At 47.1% G+C, this 23321-nt stretch overlaps 9 protein-coding genes across 9 annotated transcripts; 3 read left to right on the top strand and 6 right to left on the bottom strand.

Moving 5' to 3' along the window:
- Positions 1–293: 293 nt before the first annotated feature.
- On the bottom strand, positions 294–2195 carry BGW36DRAFT_297800 (putative metalloreductase; the record flags this gene model as incomplete). Its single annotated transcript, XM_046211378.1, has 1 exon — positions 294–2195. One exon carries the CDS (start codon positions 2193–2195, stop codon positions 294–296), a length of 1902 nt encoding a protein of 633 aa, XP_046071528.1.
- Positions 2196–4912: 2717 nt separating this feature from the next.
- On the top strand, positions 4913–5251 carry BGW36DRAFT_428592 (uncharacterized protein; the record flags this gene model as incomplete). Its single annotated transcript, XM_046220572.1, has 1 exon — positions 4913–5251. The coding sequence occupies one exon, from the start codon at positions 4913–4915 to the stop codon at positions 5249–5251; it is 339 nt and encodes a 112-aa protein (XP_046071527.1).
- A 1257-nt stretch (positions 5252–6508) lies between these two features.
- Positions 6509–8232, top strand: BGW36DRAFT_398098 (uncharacterized protein; the record flags this gene model as incomplete). The annotated part of the gene is made up of 5 exons (XM_046218364.1): positions 6509–7073; positions 7119–7180; positions 7233–7418; positions 7471–8134; positions 8159–8232. 5 exons carry the CDS (start codon positions 6509–6511, stop codon positions 8230–8232), a joined length of 1551 nt encoding a protein of 516 aa, XP_046071526.1.
- A 1107-nt stretch (positions 8233–9339) lies between these two features.
- BGW36DRAFT_343547 (dextranase) lies at positions 9340–11118 on the bottom strand (the record flags this gene model as incomplete). Its single annotated transcript, XM_046213153.1, has 1 exon — positions 9340–11118. One exon carries the CDS (start codon positions 11116–11118, stop codon positions 9340–9342), a length of 1779 nt encoding a protein of 592 aa, XP_046071525.1.
- Positions 11119–13964: 2846 nt separating this feature from the next.
- BGW36DRAFT_360411 (glycosyl hydrolase family 61-domain-containing protein) lies at positions 13965–14854 on the bottom strand (the record flags this gene model as incomplete). The annotated part of the gene is made up of 4 exons (XM_046214177.1): positions 13965–14009; positions 14076–14314; positions 14389–14557; positions 14621–14854. 4 exons carry the CDS (start codon positions 14852–14854, stop codon positions 13965–13967), a joined length of 687 nt encoding a protein of 228 aa, XP_046071524.1.
- Positions 14855–16554: 1700 nt separating this feature from the next.
- Positions 16555–16716, bottom strand: BGW36DRAFT_258309 (uncharacterized protein; the record flags this gene model as incomplete). The annotated part of the gene is made up of 1 exon (XM_046210043.1): positions 16555–16716. A coding segment is annotated over one exon (162 nt), but the record flags the coding sequence as incomplete, so codon positions are not given.
- Positions 16717–16736: 20 nt separating this feature from the next.
- BGW36DRAFT_428588 (uncharacterized protein) lies at positions 16737–17120 on the bottom strand (the record flags this gene model as incomplete). Its single annotated transcript, XM_046220571.1, has 1 exon — positions 16737–17120. The coding sequence occupies one exon, from the start codon at positions 17118–17120 to the stop codon at positions 16737–16739; it is 384 nt and encodes a 127-aa protein (XP_046071522.1).
- A 909-nt stretch (positions 17121–18029) lies between these two features.
- Positions 18030–19445, top strand: BGW36DRAFT_428587 (uncharacterized protein; the record flags this gene model as incomplete). Its single annotated transcript, XM_046220570.1, has 2 exons — positions 18030–18678; positions 18742–19445. 2 exons carry the CDS (start codon positions 18030–18032, stop codon positions 19443–19445), a joined length of 1353 nt encoding a protein of 450 aa, XP_046071521.1.
- Positions 19446–21543: 2098 nt separating this feature from the next.
- On the bottom strand, positions 21544–23264 carry BGW36DRAFT_452294 (uncharacterized protein). The gene is made up of 2 exons (XM_046221843.1): positions 22387–23264; positions 21544–22300 (listed from the first exon to the last, which is right to left on the bottom strand). The coding sequence occupies exons 1-2, from the start codon at positions 23256–23258 to the stop codon at positions 21778–21780; spliced, it is 1395 nt and encodes a 464-aa protein (XP_046071520.1). The 5' UTR covers positions 23259–23264; the 3' UTR covers positions 21544–21777.
- Between the last annotated feature and the right edge of the window lie 57 nt (positions 23265–23321).

The raw sequence follows: 23321 nt of genomic DNA, 5'->3' as shown, positions 1-23321 counted from the left end.
CCTACCCTCGATGATAACTGCTATGCATAGAATAAGCCATTTTCCCGTCCAGCCATCTAATTCATGGCCTAAATAATGTACATTGCTATTGAGTCATGGTCCGTTGGGCTTATGAAAAGGATCGTCATAGGAGATTTCTTGGATATATATCTCTTATTCGACGACGAATAATTATGGGTAATGCTAAGTACATGAACAACCTAATCTGCTCATTTTAGCTATACAATGATGAGTTAGTGTCTAATTTAAAGCTACATGATGCAAAAAACCAGGACTGGTCAAAGAGAAATAGGTCACCAACTAAAACTCTCCTCCACAAAATCCACCGTCATTCCCCGGGCCATATTCTCCCTTGTTGCGGCTCTCACTTCATCGGCAAATGCACCTGGTCCACAGACCGATACAACAGTCGCACCAATCCTTTTTGGCAACGCATCCTTGAGGATGGCGCTGGGGCGACAGCGTCCTGGAAACATCTGCACCGTTTTACTGGGACTTTTGATCCCATGTCGAGTCTTGGGTTTGGAGATGAACAGTTTGATGATAAGCATTTGTCGGCGGTTGGGGAGTCGGAAAATTTGATCCATCCATTCGCGGACCCAGTTTAGAGACTCGGTCGAACGGACGGACCAGATGAGATAGATACTCTGGGTAGCAACGGAGCCCTCATCGGCGCGAATGAGAAGATCACGGACGTGAAGTATGTGGTGCGTGATGCCCGCGCCGCCGGAGAATAGAATTGCGGTGCCATAGCTGCCCATTGTGCAGGAGTCGGAGTAGTATGGCCCTTCAATGAAGCCGAATGTTCGTAGAGTTTTGTTCGGACAGGCCATTGCTTTATTGTACAGTTTGCGTGTCATGCCAGACCGCGCGGCTATAATGAGGGATATGGATGTTTTGTGTTTGTGAAGTGTTTCATATGGGGCGTCGTCCATCATTTGTTTTTCGAGGCGAGATGGGCTAGGGCTACGGCTGGTCCCATTAAGATCGATTGTGCCTTTAAGCGCTGCTACGGGGTGAGATGGCGGCGTCACGCAGGTTGCTGGATCGACCCATGCGACGGAAAAGGGATGAGACATCCACCACGCAACGGTCGGGATGAAGGCATACACATGACTACCCGGTTTTATATATACTCGATGGGGTAAATGGAATGTTACGCGGCATGCTTCGCCCGGAAGAGCCTTGACGACCACCATCGTCCTGCCGTTCCGCAGACTGATGTTCATACGAAAGCGAAGTAACCATCTCATACTCCGTTCGAATATCCAAATACCAATGACAAGATAGATCCAAGGGAGTTGTGGGAGCGCGTCCAAATGCATATGGTAATAGACGCCGATAGTCGCCAGTAGAGCGGCGAATTGATGCAAATGCAAAAAGGTCTCGTAGAAAGCATGGCGAATTGGAGAAGGAGACTGGATAAAAATAAAAAGCATGGCGACTGTACCAAGGGCGCCGTGAGCAAAAAAGGGCGTGGTGCGAATACGGTCGATAGCGTCGGTAAAGCTCTGCTCATTCGAGGCATTGACAAACCATGATGTTGTATGTACAATTGTTTCCAACACGACCATTCGTCCCAGACATCGATGGAACATGTTGTACGTGTCATAGCTGATCCCCAGCAGCCAGATGAGGAGATTATTACGTCCGGCGAAGAGGACTAGTGGGATCATGTTGAGCACTGCCAGGGTTCCTGACCTTCCACGCAGCTCGGCAACTAGAGCCGCCCGTTCGTTTACAGCATAGTCGAGGATGGCACAGTATGCGAGTTGGCTCGCGGCGTATAGGACAAGAAGAATAGTATGTATGCGAGTGGGCAGCACCCCCATATTCATCGCAGACGATAATTGAAACTCGCGATGATGTCGTTTCCAGAACAACGGCGAGTGAATAACATATTTTTTGATAGCTGGCCATACACTGTATCCCTCAAAGCTCCAGAACAATTGTTGTCTGCGTGTGCCGGACAGGCAGCTGATGTGACGAATATATGCGTGGACTCTCTCCCACATCCGACTTACGAGAACAATAAATGCAACGAAGCCCAGTGAGCCACAAATCGTCCGCGTGATGAGGATATCCCTCGGCACATCCACACCGTTTAAACCTCGTGAATATTCGTATATGTACGTATAATTCGTGGCATAGGTATGGGCGCGGGCGTGGGCCTGGAGGCCCGAAGAAGAACTCATCGGATCTCTCTTGCTGCACGTTCAATCACTAATTCCCGACCACCAGATAAGTGTGGACCTGTTTATTATACACGCAGACTCTGCGGTAAGGCGTAATAGGCATGTCTACATCACAATGTCAGTTACGGACAAATGACGTATCTTCTGAAGTCTAGCAAGATTGCAAAAAGGCTAATACATACATTCTTTCAATGGTTAAGTTGATTTGGCCGTGGTCTGCCCAGATTTTTATGTAAGATTTATGGCCAGCAGATAAATGGAAAGTTGTAAAAGGTCGCAATAAACTTTGACGCTGTAAGTCAACAATAAAATTCAATGGAAAGATTACGGCTTTTCTCTATACTGTGAACACTCACTTTTTAAGAACAAGTGTGGAAAGCCATTCCTTAGACAACTAGTAAATCGGATATAGATGGCTTCTGTAAATATTGGAGACTTGTAGGTAGTAGATGGGCTATGCAGATCGAACTAGCTCTGATGTGCTATATTATATAACGTAAAAATGCACACATCCGGGTAAGGAAATGACCGGGTAATAAAGTCATTGTAACGGAGAACACGGACGGACAAATAGCGGGGAGCTTTGTTCATGCAGAAATGAGCCGACTTGAGAGTCAAGGATCGAGAGCAAGGGGAGTCACAGCCAGGGAAGGTAGTGACTCCGCCATCTTGACTGGCCCCGGTAGCCTATTGACATAGTCTGGAGACGATACGAGGCTAAATAGAATGATGCTTGACGCTGGGCCTATGAAAACATCTTCTCATCGCGTATATCTGTCAAGAGGTAGTCGAGGGCCACGATCTATCCTTAGGGCTGGTGCGGTAAGAGTCGTCATGCGTCTAGGGTATCACAGTCATGAGTGGTGGATCTAAAGAGCCCCTAGCCGACTGTTCATGTTTAATTATGAATTACGTTCACAGTTAGCTTGTGTTGATATAGTCGCTCCGGCTGTTCCTGGATAATGGAGAGGCTGGGTGAAACAATGAATCGGGTTGATTGGGCTGGGTGGCTGCTAGTGTCAAGATCGCCGTCAACCAACGCCCATTGTTAACAAGTGCCGTGAATCATCTGAGAAGAATGTTATACAAACTATTATCGGGGTTATTACGGGAATTTGTCAAGGTTTGCCTTATTTCTGCACCTCGGGCAAACTGCGGATATATTTCAGGCATATGTGTAAAATAATTTTAGAGAACCTCCTGCTGGTCTTGAGGACTGCAGAACTTTGGAGGGGTTGAAGTGATGCGGAAGACGGTCGTCAGGGCATTCGGCAGTTTTTGCAAACAGAACGAGGGAAGACGCTACGTTTGGATATGACGATTCCTGCTCAAGGCTAGATACTGACCCTCCCTCCATCTGCTACTGCATTACATATCATCCATCGAGGCCTTGGAGGCCATGATATGAGCTTTCAAGCGGGTTTCGCGCGTTTAATATTACGATAGCAGTGTCAATGGCGCTGCCAGGGGTGGATGCAAGAATAACGTCTGAAGGATACACTAGGCCCCGGTAGTTGTGTATGGAAGATCAAATCGTAGGGAAAGATGAGGTTGTGCATCGGAGTGGGAACTGCTATAAAGAGCCAATGGCAATTCTACGGAGTCCGGTTAACCATCTAATATTGTGGTCTGATATGCAGTCAATGGATGAAATAACGTTCTGATCGGCAGTATTTTACAACGAAGTTGCAAAGTTGGTAGTGAACAATATACAAAACACGAGATATATACTATAGACCAATAACTAATACGTCTGCCATGTACAGGCCCCGCTCTCGCAACTTGCAATTTCATTATATCCCCACTTTTCCAGACTGCATTGAAAAAACACGGCCGTACTTCGGTAATGAAATGCAATTGAAAAAAGCGCCTTGCGTTGAACCAGGATAGACCTCAATAGCCTGCTAAATTTGAGAGTTTACAAATCGCTCCGAATGTGAGTGATTCAACTAATTTTAAGCCATGTCAATGTAACCTCCCACTCTTAAGGCTTACTCTGTTCCGACATCGAGCGCCTTGAGCATAGTAGACTAGGTGTATCAACAGGTGTCATATCTCGTCTGTCTGGCAAGCTGCCTTGGTGGAACCCAGGCCGGGGTGATTATTTGTTTCCTTGAAATGGGCTGGTGGCCGACCGGTTTGGCTACCAGTGCACCTTGATATTAGTGCTGCTTGTCCTAGGCGCATTTGTCTTCCTAGCAGTCTTGCAAGGAATCTGGCGACTTTGCTCACTCCACAAATTCTGTTGTGTGTTTTACATCCCGCTGTGTAATTTTGTTCAGCACAGCCTTGCTTTTAAATTCCGCAAGAAGGCATCCCAGGGGTATTTTTCAGACATTGTCGGTCTCCTACGCTGCTGAGGTGATACCGGTGGCGCTCCGAGGTCAGGCTTTTAGCTATATCAATCTATGCTGGGTTCTGGGACAGACTTGCGGCGTCGATATAATCCGCGTTCTAGTTGATACAGACTCGGAATGGGCTTATCGCCTCCCCTTCGCACTACAATGGGTGTTCATCGCACCCATTCTGAAACACACCAAATATGTTGAGAAATACTATGGGAACGCCAAAATGACCAAGCTGAACTGTTTCCGGGGCGTGGACCGCCGGCACACGAAGATAACCACCATGGTGTTGGCCACGCAACAGCTCTGCGGCTCGATGTTAAACATTCTATGCCCTTCCATTCTACGCGCAGGCTGGGTTTCGAGTTCGCGATGCCTTTAATCTCACGGACGGCATGTACGGAGTGTGCAAACGTTGTTTGTTCGTTCCTCCTGATGTGTCCTGACGTCGACGCACTTCCCAGCGGTAATTCGCTGTCCCTGGCCATTCTCATCACCGGTGGCTGCGTTGGCTTGATGCCTGAAACTGCTGCCCAGTCGTGGACCCTTGGTGTGCTCACTACCATTTATTTAGCAACGCTCGGCCTTGTCGCGTATATGCTCGTTGCGGAGATTCCCTCCACGCGACTCCGCGTGAAGACCGTCATCATCGGCCGCGTGGTCTACAACATCACTAGCATCATCAGTAACACCTTGCGTCGCGCATGCTAAGTCCATCCGCGTAGAACTGGAAAGGCAAATCGTGCTTTTTTTTCGTCGGCACTACGGTGCTGTGTCTGGTGTGGTGCTACTTCAGGCTCGCGGAGCCGTACGGACTTAGTTATCTGGAGATTGATATTTTGTTCGCCAAGCGCGCGAAGGCTCCATAATAAAGGGACTTAAGGAACGCAGTGGCAGGTGGATGCTTGAGATTACTGTCGGATGAATGCTATGATATGTCTCCGTGAATAGTAGCCTAGGATTAGCGGAATCATCGCATTGGCTTTCAGTGGTATGAGTAGCTTTCATTGAGACACTTGTGATTTGGTGGTGACTTACGGGTTGATTTAACTTATTAGTTTCGGTCGCTGGCTGAACATTGTGCCTCTTTTGCCGTTGGCTTGACAGTTGAAACCAAGCTCTACTCGTTACTCTATGATACGTATTCTTCTTTGGCAGCACATACTGGCCAACTTTTTAGGAATACTCTGCATAGTCCCTCTGAGTAGCCGGGATTTTGATCAAGATCCTACAGTTTCTTGAAATATTACGACACTCACTTTATGGTGAATTCGAATTTTACAGTCGTATGAAGCCGTTCTGAGCTCCAGTACGCACGAGTTTGAAGTTGTATTTTTCTCTTCATCTGAAACGCGTTGATGGATCAACGCCTACTTATCAAGGTTCTTCAGGAAAGGATGCCGATATATAGGCGGTATACGTAGTAATTACCTTAACCCTAGGATCCGGAGATATTCTGAAGCTAGCCTGAGAGGCAGTCGTTCTTGTTCCGTAAAGTAACTCATCGCGTCGATGCACTCCAGGACTGTGATAGTCTGTCTGCTTCGTCTGTTGATTTGTCATCTCTGGATGCGTCAGTGTGAAAGTAGCTTGTCCGATGTTATCCCGAGACCTGGAGTCTCCGTCTGATTCCCCGCGAAAACGGGATGGGAGTATCAGCGCCAGTTGAGTCAAGGGCATTTCATCGCTGCAGAGATCAGCTTTCACCAAAGCCTGGAAGATATTTAACCTTGAAATTGATGGTTTGAGAAATACACGACAGTTACGAAGTCTGCAGCGCGCAGAGATGTAAAAGGAGCCACCCACATCAACCATGTTTCCCATTTAAATATCTCAATTCTCCCTTTCATGCTGTAAGAATTGAAGGTGCTCTGATTTGCCAAAACCACTCTTATACCATATTACAGTATGGAACTGGATAACCATCAATTAGAGACTACGACCGTGTCCTCAAGCTCAGGCGAGGAGATGAACAGGCAATTTTCTTGGGCCCTTCTTTGTGCTCTATGTGTATTGGTGGTTATATTACTCGCTGTCCAATCTATTCTCAGCGTGGGAAAGTATATGCGATTACTCGGTTGCATGGCAAATGATACACAGCGGCACTACCTACCTCCGATCCTAGCTTGGGCGGGATTAAAGAAGCACCTAATATACGCTCCATTATTCCGAAATAGACACATACAGGAGCTTCAGCTCTCAGCATTCCCAAGTATGTGTTGCATACCGACGCGGCCGCAGTTCTGCATTATTACCATAATAGCATTGATGAACGGGTGCTTCTGCTTGACCCGAATACCGTGGAAATCTCCTACAGAAGACCTCTACCCTGTTATTAGAAATCGCCTAGGAACCATTGCCGTGGTCAACCTCATCCCATTGATTCTCCTGCCCGGGCGACACAACCATCTAAGCAGATTGCTCAGCATCAAGTTTGATAATCTCAATCTTATCCATCGTTGGATTGGCCGTATTATCATGCTGGAGGCCGTCACTCACGCTGCTATGTGGATTGCTGGCGACTCGGAAAGATGTAGGGACCTTCTCGGCTTTGGTGTCTTAACTTACATTCGATTAGTCGGTTGGAGTGCTGTATTGACATCCGTTGATCATAGCGAGTTCATTTACACTGGACTCATTGTGAGCATTGTCCCCCGATTTTCCTCGCATTACGGCTAACGGCGGACAACAGGCATGCCTCGCGTTCATGGTTCTTTCATTGCATTCACTGTCAATGATTCGCCACGCCTTTTATGAGACCTTTCTCCACGTTCATGTCCTCCTTGTCTGCCTCGCCATTGCCGGTCTTTGGTATCACCTGAAGGAGCTTTATGCAAGACGGTATCTGCTTGCCGCTATGGGAGTCTGGACAACACAGGTAGGATATCCCTCTAAACGTAATTATCTTGCCATGTCCCTTGCCAGCTAAGTTAGGAAAGCGGTTGATTCGTTATTCTGTGTTGTTCTGGAGAAATTGCGGGCGTGCTATCACACGCACTACCGTAAGAATGCTTCCAGGTGAGGCACTGATGGTGACTATTAGCGTGGCACGACCTTGGACTATACTTCCTGGACAGAATATTTTCTTCTACATACCCTCCGTAGGTCTGTGGACCTCTCATCCCTTTACCGTAGCATGGCATGAGCTAGAGGAAGTACCAGATGAAACGAAGGGGCTCCCGGTGTCATGGTCTGATCTCTGCACAACCCGTCAGAAGACCAGAATCTACCTCATCATAAGACGAAGAACAGGATTTACAAACCAACTATACAAAAGAATTGAAACCAGTCAGAGCAAGTGTGAATCTTTTACAGCCCTAGTTGAAGGTCCATATGGACGGCCGTGTCATTTGAAATCATACGGCACAGTCATCCTCTTCGCCGGAGGAGTTGGTATCACGTATCAACTGCTGCATGTGCGCCATCTGATCAAAGATGCTACTGATAACTTCATTGCTTGTCACCAAATCTCCTTAGTCTGGATCATTCGAAGGTTGGATTATATCGAGTGGGTCCAGCCATGGTTGAGATCTCTCTTCGACCTCCCCGGAGCAAGGGGGATCCTTCGCGTTCGAATTTTTGTCACGAAGCTTTGTGATGCCAATGCTATGACCTTAGTCTTTCCTGAAGGGATAGAGCTACTCATGGGACGACCGGATATTCAGTGGGAGAATAAAGTAGTAGCAGTATGAACTGTGCTGAGCTTTATGGCTTTAAGATAGATGTTGCTAATTGAAAAAGAAGACACAGAGGTGATGGATGAAATACCACTGAGACTCTCGTGTTCCGTATAGAGAAATGCGGAGCCGGTTCATATACGTGGGCTACAGTTTCCTGACATATACCCTGAACCATTGAGGCATTAATATTTTACAGCCCCTGGGTTCACAGCTCGGTCAACCAATTTCGCAGGAGGCCACGCGAATGCTCGACTGATCAAATGCACGACACACCGGGCTAATTTGATGAAATGGACAAGACATCACGGCTATATATTGATGAAGGTGTTAGCTAGTCCTGCACTCTCCATCATAAGTTGCGTTGACCATACACTGCCTAAGCGTCTTCACTACTTGGGTGCCGATGGAACCTCCTTCCCGAGTTGTCTGCACACCTCAATTGGTTAGACTGATATCTGCAGGGGGTTAAATACACGGTGAGGCAGCTATTAATGTACGTAGTTCCATTATTCAGGTGACGGCTTCGTCCAGTTCCGGTATCCAGGCGGATTATTGCCGCTGCCCAGTCATGAAAACTGGTGATGCATGGACCCTAACATCGAGCGGTCGATAGAAGCTTTGTATCTTGCTTTACTCCTCTCCTCGTGTTCGATATTTTTACCTTTAAACAGCAATACTATGGCTATTGATCCTCGGATCTTGTATCTTGTTTAGATTTTTCACTTTACTCATAACCTCGAAATATCCGGGCCAGTGTGGCCAACATTATAGCTTATGGGTATTCTATAGTGGTAAAGCGCTTGAAAGCCCGTCCTGTGTTTATCGAATTCCCCGCACTGCTCCGAATTGTGCTAAAGTGGGAGCTTCTAAACTGCTTAGAATGAATATAGAGGGGCTAGTCATTTGACAGATATCTGTTGTGCTTCTAGGTACAGTATAGACATACATGCCTATTGGTAAAATAGATAAGGGATGCGTACAAATGCCACGCAAAGAAGCAATTTTTCCGAGTTGTCCCTCACGAATAAGTCTTCCCTTAAATCCGTCGATAAGTGAGAGAAAGTATTCATGCAATACCTTCGGTCAGGCGAATTAGGGCATTCATATGCTTCAATCCACTTAGCTAATTTGCCACTCTCCCCAATAGCTGCCATCAATGTCGAACTGCCCCAGGCTATTGGCTTGAAAGTTCTGCATGGTCACCTTTTGCCCACCAACGGACCAGTTAGAGATATCCAGGTCCATCGCTATGCCGGACGCGGCTGGAATAATACTTTCTCCCGTGCCAATACTATTTGTCTGCAGTCCGTCGGGGAAAGCCACGTTTTTGACAACGAAATTCTTGTAGCTTTGTAGTGGAGTGATTCGGAATAGGGATGGACAGAGACCCTCGCAAACAACATTTGAAATGGTCATAGATATGGACTGGCTTGGATCGGTATTCAATCCACTTTCATAGAACGGAGACGCCCCGATAATAGCTGAAGGTACCACCGTTTCCGACTTAATATAACGAGTGTGGATAACATTCAGCGTATCGATAGTGACTCCACTGATATCCCGAACCGACCATCCCATCTGGATGATCGGATCGTTATGACATTTCCAGATCGTTGCCCGCGATACAGAGGCTCCAGAATAGTAAATTTTGATCGCGTCATCATTGACATGCCAGAAGACGTCCTGCACGACACTATTGGGATAGATTTCAGGTCCATCGGTCTGAAAGAAAAAGGCTCCCACTTGCTTATAATCACTGATTTGGCTTGAGATACCCGCATTTCCATTGAAATCCATGGTGTTAAATGGCGGAGCATTAATGGTTGGCCCATGACAGTACCATGTTTGACCACCCCCAAGGTTATTATGCCACCACATTCGAAGGCCGGCGGAGTCGCTCTTTACAGCAACGTAGTTGTCGCCAGCATTGGCTTGATAGACATAGTTCTCACCAGACAGGACACCATGGCCGGTTGCATAGAAGTTCTGCTTGGTGAAATACTCGATCGCACCCTTCACATATGCACCAGGTGCAAGGTAAACCCAGTATGTGTTCGGATTTAGACGCATATGATTGGAGCCTAGTTTTCCCGAGTTACCTGACTGGTCCTGGTTCATCCAGTATACACCTGGTGGGAAATAAAGAATGGACTTGGAACCCCAGTCGCCATTATTAATAGGACCTGGTGTCATGGTCTGCGTGTTGGCATCAGTCATCTGAGGAATCATGCCTGATGGAAGGAACGGGCTTGCGAAGATCGCAAGTGCGTTAGTAGGCTCAACACCAACGACGCTGCCTCCCGATGTGACATATTCATTGCCATCGGAGCGGAACGTGTACAGATCATCTTTGAACTCTACTGAAAACTTCCGCCCATTTGCATCTGCTGGCACCCGGATGACAATTCCGCCATCGCTGGACTGAGAAATCGCATAAGAGATTGAGACGGGGCGAATAACAACGTCGCTTGGTGAGCTCAATGACGAGCCATCCGTGGCCAGGATCTTCACGTCGACATCCTGACCGTACTCGAATTGGGACCATGCCATATTAAGGCCAATACTAGGCTCAATCGATATTCCATCATCAATGCTTGAATCCAGTGTGTTACTGTTGGGGGGATCCGTAGGAGCATAGATGCGGCCGTTTCCATTCCGGGGGATGGATTCGTACACGAACGAATCATAGAAGGTGTTTGCACCGGCGAGACTCACTTGCACAGCGTACTTACGCGATTGACGCACATTTCCAGGCTGTACGGGAGTGTTTGTGTTAATTTCTCCGGAACCATGCCACCAGGTACAGAAGTCGGTTCCGCAATGGGTGCTATTCGTCGTTCCAGTCCCAGGACTAGAATCGCACCGTGTCTGTAAAACTGCTCCCGTCGCAGATTGCATACAGAAGATGCCAGCAACAAGAGCCAACACATGTACGTTGACCATTTTGCGATGTGGTCTGAAGAGAAACTTGCAGAACAAATATTTTTGAGGTTTGGGCAGGTTTAGCAACTCCGAACACCAAATGGACCGGTAACTCCTTCTTATAGACTCCTCGGTATGGAGGTTTCCACGTCCTTCCACTTGGGCTCGTCTTGTTCCGCTAGTACAGTATACAACAGTAATGACCGAAGTCCACCCTTTGGGTCTCTCACATTTTGCATGGGGTTGCTCGGAGCAAGAGCATGGGGATGCGGCCACGCCAACTAAGTCAGATTGACCTTTAGGTCTGTGGGGCAGGGCCGCGAGGAAGTATGGGTTCTTTACGACATTGATGGCGAAACGAACTGAAAGAGCATGGAGGAAGCATATTGTGCTTGTGGCACGACTCAGGCTAGCTACACAAGGACACTAACATTGTTCCCGCGCAAAGACGGAGAAATAAGTGGATTTGCCTCACCCTTACCTAATTCGACATGCATGGAGAATCGTAGTACGGTCAAACCCCGCTTAGCGGTAAGTGCATCACTTGGGCAGGTGATGCAGGTCCAACGTTTCATGCGGGGACCGGCTAATGCTTCCTGTTGGGCGCAAGTGGGGATTTCCTTCAGTGCACCCTCCGCCTTTTAATAATTCCGGGGTAGCGCCGTCGTGATCGACATGGCATCCATCCAGCTGACCATATTTTGAGATCGGAGATTGTAGATATTGGAGGGATAGAGTTTTAAGGTTTTCATCGGTTTAATTTACGAAGAAGCTCCGGCTACGCCGATGACGAGACTCGGGAGGGTTACGCGTTGAGAAACCTTCACAGCTATTTCCCTGCTGCGTTCTGTTAGTGCTCGAGCGCGACATGAAGCTCGATGGAAAAACCATGGGTGCGACTCAATTGGCCCGGCAGTTGACGATAATCGGTTTACGCTAAACGCATACTTCCCACTGGGAGACGGTATTAAATATGTCCCCTCACAGTTCTTGGGTAGCGCTGAGGGAATTTGCATGGTGTTCATCTCATCGATGCGCGTATTAGAAGAGGAATCGTAGATAGTCACTGGATCGCCGAAGCTCCAGCTACCCCGATGCTGAAACTCAAGGATTTAGCAGGCTTATAGATTGGCTGCTGACGACATTTTCCCCAGCCGCGGATTTTCAGTGGTTGGTTATATCTCTTTTTGTTGTGCTTGCTAAATACTGATTACGAAGGCCAGGCCCAGGCCCAAAGTTGCCTTAGTGGTGGGGGATATACACAGCAACCACAAACGAGGATAGAATGACTAATTCGAATGATAGGACTATCAATTCAATATCGTATAACCCCCAAACATGGCCTATAATATGTCTCACTAGAAACATGCGCCTAGCAGGATCGGAATATTCTGAATAATAACGGACCTTCTTCCCAAATTGACCATACAAAATGAAACCCATACTTGGGTATAGATGATGCCCAATTTAAATTAAATTAAATTAGCCACAACTATGGGTCACTCTTCGGTGTGGTGATGCTTTTAAAGCTGGTGTTCTTGGTTGACATATTGAGGATCTGCAGATGAGGGTGCTGGTCACACATTTCGAACTCGGATCATATGTAACCTTCGACTCTGGAAATTACTTTTTACCGGCAACCATAATGTTGCTGGATTCTCTTATGCGACTAAAAACGGAAGCATTTCGGACATGTAGACTTCGCTAAGGTTACCTGCTTGATACACTACGGCTTTCTTCGTCGAGTAACGGCGGAGAGTTATACGAAGTTGGTGATGACATTAAAAAAATAGTATGGAGAAACTGAACCCTAGCCCTTGCTCACTACAGATGGCTTTTCCTGATTTTTGATGACGCTCCCAGCCCGGACTATGGATACTGTACATATGTCTGGGCACTCATCTGCGATGTACCGAGTGAGCCCCAACGTTGATCTAACGACCAACGCCGGATATTGCCCAGTAGCTGAATATTAATCTTCTCAAGAATAGTTATCTGAATATCTTGTGATATACCTCGATAGCTATTGAGTTATTGCCGGCCTCTGTGAGATATATCGTAACTGTATCGTATATGACTTAGTACTCAGACTACTAATATCCCCAGAAGGATTTAGTAATGTTTAACAAATTTGAGTTGATATTTAAACGTGTGATGGAAATAACCTGGATGGTACTCGGATGACTCTTGATATATGGTTTCTACGGCCAATAACGGCCAATAGCAACGATTGATATGTCCTATTCAAAGGCACTATACCATTAGAATCATCCTTAACGATTAGTTGTCTACAATTAACCTCCACGAGTTCTAGGAGGAAAAGTCACATATAGCCAATATGTTTATCCTTTGTCTGAATCTACTAAAGCTTTCATCTAAAATAATTTAGGCGGTCCCTTCTCTTGGCGTAACGGATGAGAGTGAGGAGAACCATCATCTAGCGATCTCTTGATTTCGTATTCACTCCAACGGCAGAAGGCTAACTACCGACCGGAGATTAGATGTCATTGGAAAGATGGCAGGTTTAGAAAGATAAAATCTCCGGTTTATTAGATAAATCCTCGGTATGAGGAATCCTCATTCCCGCGTACTGTGTTACTAATATCAACTACGGCGGGAATTGTAGCGCAGGTAAATTCATGACCGACAAAAGCACATTTGAGGTTAAATTAATTCAATACATTTCAACATCATGACGTATTCACATCCTACTACCTGTAAAGGGTAAAGAGGACCTCGAATTATTCGTTCCTCGTTTTGATCACGCTATCCTTTTGATGACTTCGGCACTGTCTTGAAAGAGTGCGTGTAATACCTATCAACTACTCGAACCATACCGGTGGCCCGGGAATCACATAGGAGGTAGGCTTGTTCGTCAACGCCAGTTAGACCTTACAGAAAATTGAAACCAACGTAGTAGAATAATTACTTACCGGAGGGTAGTAGTCATTGAACAAAATTCCCGGGTCCGTGGATTGATATGCACCCGGAAAGGCTACCAAAGGACCAGGGGTGCCAGATCCACCTCCAGTCACCTTCACCTGGCCGCAGGCAATGAAGAACTGACAACCTCCGTAGTTTGCAGCATTATGTACGGCAATGTGCTCGATCCGAATTAGGTAGTAGCCATCAGGGACGCTTGGAGGGACCTTGAAGCTGTAGCTCATAACGCCTATGCCAGTTCGTTTATCTCGTTAGCAACGTTGGATTTGATTTTATTCTGAGCACGTCATTGCATATACACACCGAGTTGCGGCCATTCGATTGTACCGGTGCTGAAATCTGGACCCCATTCATTGATCTTGAAAAAGACCTCACCGGAGCCATCCCAGTCAGATGGATTCCCAGGTGCCTGTGCCATATAGACAACCACGGGCCCAATGTGGCTGATTGAATTGCTAAGCGTGAACCCAATCTAGTGGCTTGGTATTAGTGGCCGACGCAAAACAATCCTCAGTGTGCGGTGTTGTAATCTCACGGTATCTCCTGCTACTACCGTTGCAGTACTGGTTTGCGGCCCGGAATCGAGCCCCCCCTGGTTGCATCGCATATCGGTAGAGTTGATGTCCATAATAGGATTGATATTGTTAGTGTTCAAACGTACATATTCGTAGTCTGGAGTGGCAACATCGTCAAGGATCAGCGCTGGCCACTTGTAGTGAGCTAACACAGATTGTCCGAACAGAAGAGCAGTGGAAAGCACGAATCTCATTTTTAATTTGGAGTATAGATAATCTTATGAGTAGGCAAGTTTGGGCTCTCCGTACCAGAGGACTTCTCTGTCATTATCGGATCCAGCTCCACAGATTATATACAATTTGTTACCCCATTACTCAGCCACGGATAGCTCGCGCCTTTACATGATACAGGGAAGACCGCAAGGGAAATTAACGGGGTAAACAGATATCTCCGGAGTCTTTCCGTGTGCCTGTTGCATTCGGCTTAATCGACGATCACAACTGAGTCCAGACCTACCAAAGTCTCAAGCGTTGAGGCGGAGGATTGGGAAATTAAATTAATACTGGGGTGAAACTCGCTGGACGGCGCCCAAATTTCCGTGATGTGACCGAGTTCCAACCCGTGGACCTCCTGTGGCCCGCGAGCCCGCTCTTTTGATTGTACATGGTCAGGACGTTTCCACTGGTAAGGGATCCGTTAGGATCTTGCCGGAGAACTAATCTTGGCTACTACGGAAGATGAAAGAACCTTAGGCCTTTATACCTGGAGATCAGCGGGCAATTTCGAGAGAAAATCGAGCTGCTCCCACTCGTACGAATCGCACGTCACAGTCGGAAAGATTCTTGACGCCAAACTGTGTGAACCAAACTGCCTTACAATATATTATTCGATGACGTTCATTCCGGTTTATTTTATTCGTTCTCCCTATCACTACTTAAATGTTTGGAATGCCTTGGCGGACTACAGCTATAGTCCCAGCTGTTCAGGCATGCAAATCTAGTCATTCTCATCTGTGATGTAACATGATCGTTCTCTTGCTGCTTGTTGTGAAATATGAACATTAATAATATGTTTGAGGTATTATTTCGACCTGAGCCATAAACACAGCAGAGAACATTTGGAACAACGGATCATCTGCAACCAGGGTCATTGATTAAGAAACAACTTTCGCAAGCTCCGCTCTGTAAGAACAACAACAGCGGGAGTTTCGATCAGTGTCTGGCATAAGATCCTCATACAAGGCTGTTTTATTGCATGTTACATTGTGAGCCAGATAGTCCGTCTATCCCCGCTGATTTACAAGCATGGAAGAGAGGTTGGCTTATAAAACTTCAGGAGAAGAGCTGGGACTCTCGCCGTGTTAGACATAGTTATACTCATCTTAGGCACCAGCTTTGACAACTCTAACTTGTTTCATTGATGGCTGGAAAAAGACCTTGTCCTAGAGAGTATTATTCATGCGGTGGTTTGGGGAGTCAATGCTATCTTCAAGGAAGGATATGGTAGTATGCTTATCAAAGCTACGAATGTACGGTGGGCTAGTAAGATATGTGACGGCCCACAATACATCTCTTACAAGATATTTCTGTTGCCCTACAATGTGGTTTGACAGACCTCCATGGTGGATAATTATGGCCTAATAAGAGACCTAGAGCTCTGATGATACTGATCACAAGCACAAGAGGAGGGCAGGTAGGAAAATCGTGGGATAACGCTACCTCGGGGTTGTCTGATAATGAATGGGTATGAATGGGTTAAACCACCAACGTACCACGGAGAAAACCGAGAACATCTGACTAGCAGACACCATGCTAACAACCTGGTTATCTTCAATATTGCGTGTGTATTTGAAGATGGGGCATTCTGGGGGAGACTGGGTAATGAAAATTAATATCTCTGCCACGCACTGCTATTTTGTCCAATGATGACTACGTCATTGTATCCGGATCTGGCCAAGTTGCGTTGAAACACTCGAAATTTGACTGTTTTCGCCCGTTTCTCAAATAAAGTATCGATCTCAAGGTAACTAAGTCCAGAAGGCTCCGGAAGCCTAAAATAGCACCATATAAAACACAAAACGGTAGTTCCGATAAAGAAGAAGCATGATCTTCCCTTCTAGTTCCATGCAGTCGGATTTAGCATGCACGGAGTGATTGTATTCGTAACGACGCTTGTGATGTCTGAGAATCTGGCACAAGGTCCCCGTATGATCTTTGGAAGACGGGAAAGGTGAAGAAGCTAGTCAGGAGGCTCATGTCATACCCATCCATGATGATGGTGGACGACAAGAGGATGGACCAAAGAATGGCCTTGGGGTACAAACAGAAGGCTTGGATGAAAGTCATTTTCTGCTCTGCGCACGTTGCGGCCCTGGCGCTAGTTGTGAGATTGCATAGGCCGGGAATTATCGTCGACAATGGGTGGGAAACATCTGCATCGTCATTGCGCGATGCCTCTAGCGAAGAACTTTGAGGGACATGTGCAGCGGAGGACTGGCCGCTGGATTGAGAGATAGTCATAACTATGAGGAGGGGCGGCGAGTGGGCAACAAACAGAGCGTTGCCCTCGGTAAAATTTTATCGAATATGTATTGAGTAGTAAGGAGCGTGAGGCAACGGAAGTCACAGAACATCTAAAGCTTCAATACGTATTGTCAATCATCTTCTATATCTCCAATCCCTTCCCTAGTAACTTGGAAGCACAACAACCCACCTTTAGACGTTCAACTTGAAGAAGTTTAATTCCCCACACACAGCGATGCGCTCTGTCTTCGGTCATACTGTGAAAAAGAAATGTGCAAGACGGCAACCCTGTCGACCTTTTTGCCACTTTCCTCACGGTCTACCACGCTAGAAGCTCGGCCCAAGCATTCGCAAGGTTGGCCCTATTCAGGGCCGAGACCACTTCATTAAGTCTACATGCGGATTCCGCACTCGGAAGGCCAATCATAATTACAGGCAGAACAGTGCGGAGTGTTGGACCGATCACAATTCGCAAGCCGGGCAACCAAGGTTCGTTTAGGCTAAGCATAGGCAGTGATGGCGATGGCCACAGGCAGGTGATCACGACAGCGTCCTAAAATTAGGCTTGTCCAAATGATGATTAGAGTTAAAATCCGTCCGAAGAACGTCCGGTTGCTCTTGGCATACCCCGGCGGTTCCAAATTTTGTCTGTCCACTACGATCGGAGCTAAGAGATGGATTTCGCGAATTCCTGGGAAACGTGGAGACTCTCTGAAATGGGTGTTACCTGTCTGCTTACAGTGCAAAACAGCTTCTCTACTAATTAAGAGCATTCTTCCATTATAATAACCAATAATCGAGGATGCTGATCCCTTCTCCCACGTGAAGCGCGAAAGAAATATTCGAATGCAAACCAGAGAGAACCATATAATGACATTCCCTTTCTTTCCAGAGAGCCACCCGGCTATGAGTGTGGAGAATTTCACTTATTTGCGGCAGCTGCAGCAGCATCAAAGGCAGCTCCACGCGACGACTGAGGTTCGTCAGACGAAAGGTCCACTGAAACAGCTACGACCGCAGAGGTCATCAAGCGCAGAAAGACCCTCTTCAGAACGACCCAAGATCGACTTAGGTGCAAGGCAGGTGGATAGGCATTCGCTGGCCAAAAGAGGACTAGCCCGGATCTTCATACCAGCGAAACTTCGGAGAACAAAGTCCACCGAGGACCAAAATGCTAATCTGACAGCTGGCATTATCTCCCATTCTGATACAGGTGTTGGTCATGATCAGTCCTCCGCAATAGAGACCCTTCATGCCGTGACAAGCTACAATGACACCAGCGTACACAGCCAGTGGGCTGACGTACCCTCCCCCCCCATCTCTCCTACATCAGACCAATCAAGCGGTTCGAGTGCTGTATCTCGATCCTTTCCGCCTCTCTATTCCCTGTCGTCGACGCAGATGTTTTGCTTATGTTCTAAGCTCCTCACAAATCCGTTCTCAGAGCGCTTCGAGCTGAATCCTGTCCTCCTCAACATCAGTCATCCGTTGCTTTCCAGGCCTCTTCAGAGAAGGCATTGCCTCCGAGTTCTTGACTTGAGCGGCAATGGTGACAGTAGGTCATATCCGAGAATTAGGTCCAATGTTCCCAGATGCTGATACCTGCTTGGTAACACAGGCGTGTATTCACATACAATCGCTACTCTACCTTATGCTACAGTTTGCCAGGTTCCGCAGAGGCAACGCGAGGTCCAGACTCAAAGTTCGCCTTCGTTACCCTTCGGACCAAAAAGCTTTGACGTTGTCTCCACGAGGACCCTTTACAAGTCGATATCAATCACCCACCAGCCAACCTCGCCAAGTCGGCCCTGGAGTAACGAGAAGACTCTAGAATCGTGGATTCGAGAGATACATCGTGTATTAGATAATGGCGGTAGCTTTGAGTATATCTTCTTTGAGCGCCGACTAAACAATGCCGGACCACTTACCAGGGAAGTGGAGCCCTTCCTCTACGAAGAAGACCAATTCTATTTCTTCAATCAGGATCAACACCAGAATTCGCGCTTTACTGTGCGAGAGAACTGCACTCCTTGTTTATCGACTACAACTTGCGGGCTCGTGACTGCAGTCCGGTTTCTCGAACTCCTTGCTAATGAGGGATTTACCATAGAGAAGAATACAACGCTCATGTTTCCTCTTTCTCTTCTCTCCACAGCCTTTACGCAGGATGGACAACGCTTTCGAGAAAACCGAAGAGAGTCCGAGCTTGACAAGCCAGATGTAAACCCGAAGCTTGCTTTGCTTGCGGAGATGGTCTACGAAGAGTGTAGGGTGTCTCAAACCGCGTGGAGGTGCATCATAGGTTGCGCACAGAAGACGTAGTTTTGGCTGATATGACAGAATTTTTCGTTTCGAGCCATGGGGTTTAGAGAGCTACGCGAATATATATTATTGAATATGGGTCATTCGTCGCAAAATTATACGGCTCTACCCATCACTTTTGTGCAGTTAGCAAGTCAGGATGGTTTCATATTCCCATGATGCGGTAACAATCTCCTAGGTACTTGGCAGATCGTTTGAATCATTCAATGTTATGCACACCTGTTGCACTCCGGTCTTCTCGCTATTTTCTCGTCAGTGTGCGTATTTGTCCATATGGGATCTTTTCTCATACATCCCAACTGAATCCCGCAGCCTCATGTCAAAAATAATATGCGACGGCTTCCCTTCCGCACTTCATTAGACAGCCCCCAAAATTTGAATACGATCGTCTTTGGAAGCATAAAACCACCTCAAAATTGGGATTAGGAGACCCTCCGGGTAGACTGCCTTGCATATCGCACGTCCAAGTTATTGCTGTAGCTCAGTTTAGCACTAGAAGGGGGTGTTTTCCATATTGATTAGTGGGCTTGGTAGCTGGCAGGCGCAGAATAGCAGGAGGGTCGGCCAGACCGGTGTTGAAGGGATCTCAACCTCGGACACATACTTTGTACTTTCGGCAGTGTATTGATATGTCTCAATCTATTGACGGTCACTCTATGAAGGGATGTACGGAAATCTCACAATCAACTTCACTGTGTGAATATTTCAGTATCCGGTCACAGTCTCCTTGAACCGACCATCTCACCCAGTTCAAATAAATGATGTGACTGACGGAGATGAAAGGGCTCTTTCGCCCGAAAACGGGACGATATCCAGACACTTCCAAATGCTCGCCTGTCGGCACTATGTGTAACACGGTCTGACAGGACTGTGTCCGGGGGTGTCTGGATAGATTAGATGTGGGTGAGTTGAAGCTTCACCGATTGATGTCGATGCTATAGAGCAAGGCTACTAGGGAGGGAGTTATCGGTTTATGTGGTATAGTTAGGGAAGGCTTCGAGCTGAAGGCTATTCGAAGCCGAGTAGGCTTATATTGAAAGTTATATCAAGGATTATACAAAAGATATTGCTTGGTTTCCTCCCTCCAGGTGGGAAACCAAGCCTATATGCCTGGGTCCCTATCTCAGGTCATTAATACTTAATCTAACTGGATAAAGGCATATATAGCGAGGTGAGGGGTACTGGCATCATGCCCGGGGTCTTATGGTATCAATTGTGATATATCACAATTGACCCCGGGGTATCCCTGAGCCCCCCGGTCCTGCCGGATTAGGCTTGAACATGCTCCCTGGGTCTATCCCTGTTACACTATGCCAGGTACGTACTAAGGCAAGGTATATTTCGCTGGTCCGTGAATGTGCGACGCTCCTGTTAGATGAAAATTATATTCCCCAGATTTGGACCCGTGGTTACATATTTCATATTCACTGACAGTGTCATGGCTGACTTCGATCGGGACAGCGGGTCTGGTAAACCCCAGTGGTCTGATTATCTGGTTCAGCTACTGGTTTGTTCGAAGAGGGCACGATTAGAAAGTATATTGAGTGGATTACGCTCCTAAGAGGATCGAAAACGGAGCTTCGCAGCCGGGCTAAAAGAAAATGCGGGATGGTGAGTAAACTTCATCGTAGCCCAGCATTGCAATTCGATTGGTCACAGAGCGTACGCGAATTTCCGGAGAATTGCGGGGTATTACCGGAGTGTTGGTTTTTTCTAGTCCGCCATAATACGGCTAAAACGTACCCCAGGTCGACCAGATTCAGGATTTGGGACAGCGTATGGCAATATTGGAAAAGCTATAAGTCAAAGGCGAAGAATGGAGACAAGCAACAATGCGTGGATTGAAAGCTATCTCTATGCTTAAATTCTAACATAGTGAGTAACCTCTCGCTAAAATCTCACCAGATTCATCAGTACAAAACTTCCTGTCGTTTCGCATCAAAGATATTTTTCTTTTCATACAGTACAGTACATAGATATACATCACCGCAATATCATACGCCATTTTTGACTAGTGATACTCCTCGTCACCAGCCTCAGCTGCTGGAATTACTTCACTTAACGGCCGAGGCACATCTCCAAAGCCTAGAAGCCCCTGAGACTGCTGGAGTAGCGGGGGAAATAAATACGACTGGGATCCTCGACTTCGGGATAATGAAGAGAGAATGCCGAACGAGACATCTCTCACGTCAACAGTGGATGCCTTCAGTGATGCAACTGTCTTAGGAGACAGTTGTTGTGCGAGTTGAAATATGCATTCCCCAATATCATATAATTTTTGTTCCTTTTATGCGTTTTCAGCGGCATAAATGCATGATATTTAGCTTTGCATTTACAGAAATCTCTTATGAAAGTAGAAAGTCGGTGAATGAGAGAGGTAGATAAAGGGGACGACATAACATACTGCTTCAATTCCATGGGCGTCAGTTGACTTCTGAGCTACTGATGACAAACAAGCCAGGACGCTCTTTCCTGCCATTGCTGGTAGTTTTGTAGGGAGATCCGTGTTACTCCGCGCTTGGCAGAGGTATCGTTGATCGACATAAAGCCGCCACAGGCAGGTTTGAAGCCACTGTTGCGTGAGAATAAAATCAACCTGGCTCGTTTCGGAAGCCTCAGCTAGTAGAGGCGATGCAAATGCGATAGACTTATACATATTCGCTATAGATGACATGTCGTATGGTTCCCCTACGTCGCAGATGTTCCACTCGTAGAGATCAGGGGAAATTTTCCCGAAGAGCGAGATAAGGCTGCTCAAGCCATACATGGTTACTGGCGAGTCAGACCGGAAGACAGCAGGCTTCTGGATTGTAGCACGGAGCATAATGGGTCGCGTCGTTTGGAGGGCATAGGCACTATCCTGGACGTTTAGTAGGAATTGATCGATAAAAACGGGCCCTTGTTCCAGACTGGTCAAGGGAGAACAGGGTAGAGATCCCACCGTTCTGTGATAAAAAGAAGCCAGTAGATTCTCCGTAGCGTTTCAGCTTCATCCTGGTTAAGTGTCATGTAAGTAGACTCCATATTTAGCTGCAACATGTACAAAAAAGAAATGCTTTGGTTGAGAAAATGCCAGGCCCGGTGCTGTTCGCAGAGATTCCCGTACGCAGCAAACAAGAAAAATACGGTAAGTAGGGTGTCGACATGTGGGTCATCGAGGGGGTCGATTTGACGCAACGCCTGCAACGCTTCACTAACAAGGGTCTGTCCTGACGGGAGTAAACTGACTCCGGCAATTCCTTGCGCAAAATCGAGGTTTAATTGTATATGGGTAGCAGCGGAGAGAGCAACCAGAAGTGCATAGCGACGGGTCTCCAGGGCTTCAGAATTGGTACAATCCAGCAGGAGCGCATTCTTATCCACAACTGGCATGATGGGATATAGATATCTCATGAAGACCTGGACATACGCTTGAAGCTGCAGCGAGGAGATCCGCCGTGGTACCGGGCTCGGAGCAGCAGGGAATACTTCAGACAGTAACAGCGAAACTTCATAGTAAGCTGAGCAAAGGCCGGCATCCAACGACGCTAGAGACGGTGGTGACATTTCGGAAGACACATTCTGGATGAACTGAGAGTCGTGAGTCAGAGTTGACGAGCTGTCTGGTTTCACTGTTGAACACAGCGAGGTTAAGACGGGAACTTTGCGGCCCTTGGGCCCTTTTCGGCGTGCGATATCATTGTACAGACAGACCAACGAGATGTCGAGGCATCTGTCACATGGCAGCTCGCGATTGCAGCGGATCTTTCGTTGGCGACAATTGTCACAGGCGCGCCGTGGAGCACCGCGGAGGCGTAGGGCGGAATCGTCCATCTTCGCAGATTGTCCGGGACGACGCTGGGGTGCTCCAGAACGTCAATCGGAGGATAGGCGCAT

The sequence above is a fragment of the Talaromyces proteolyticus genome (assembly GCF_021365285.1).
Source record: "Talaromyces proteolyticus strain PMI_201 chromosome Unknown BGW36scaffold_7, whole genome shotgun sequence".
Taxonomy (NCBI): Eukaryota; Fungi; Ascomycota; class Eurotiomycetes; order Eurotiales; family Trichocomaceae; genus Talaromyces; species Talaromyces proteolyticus.
Note: the sequence above shows the minus strand (reverse complement) of the source record. Positions and strands in the feature narration are given on the sequence as shown.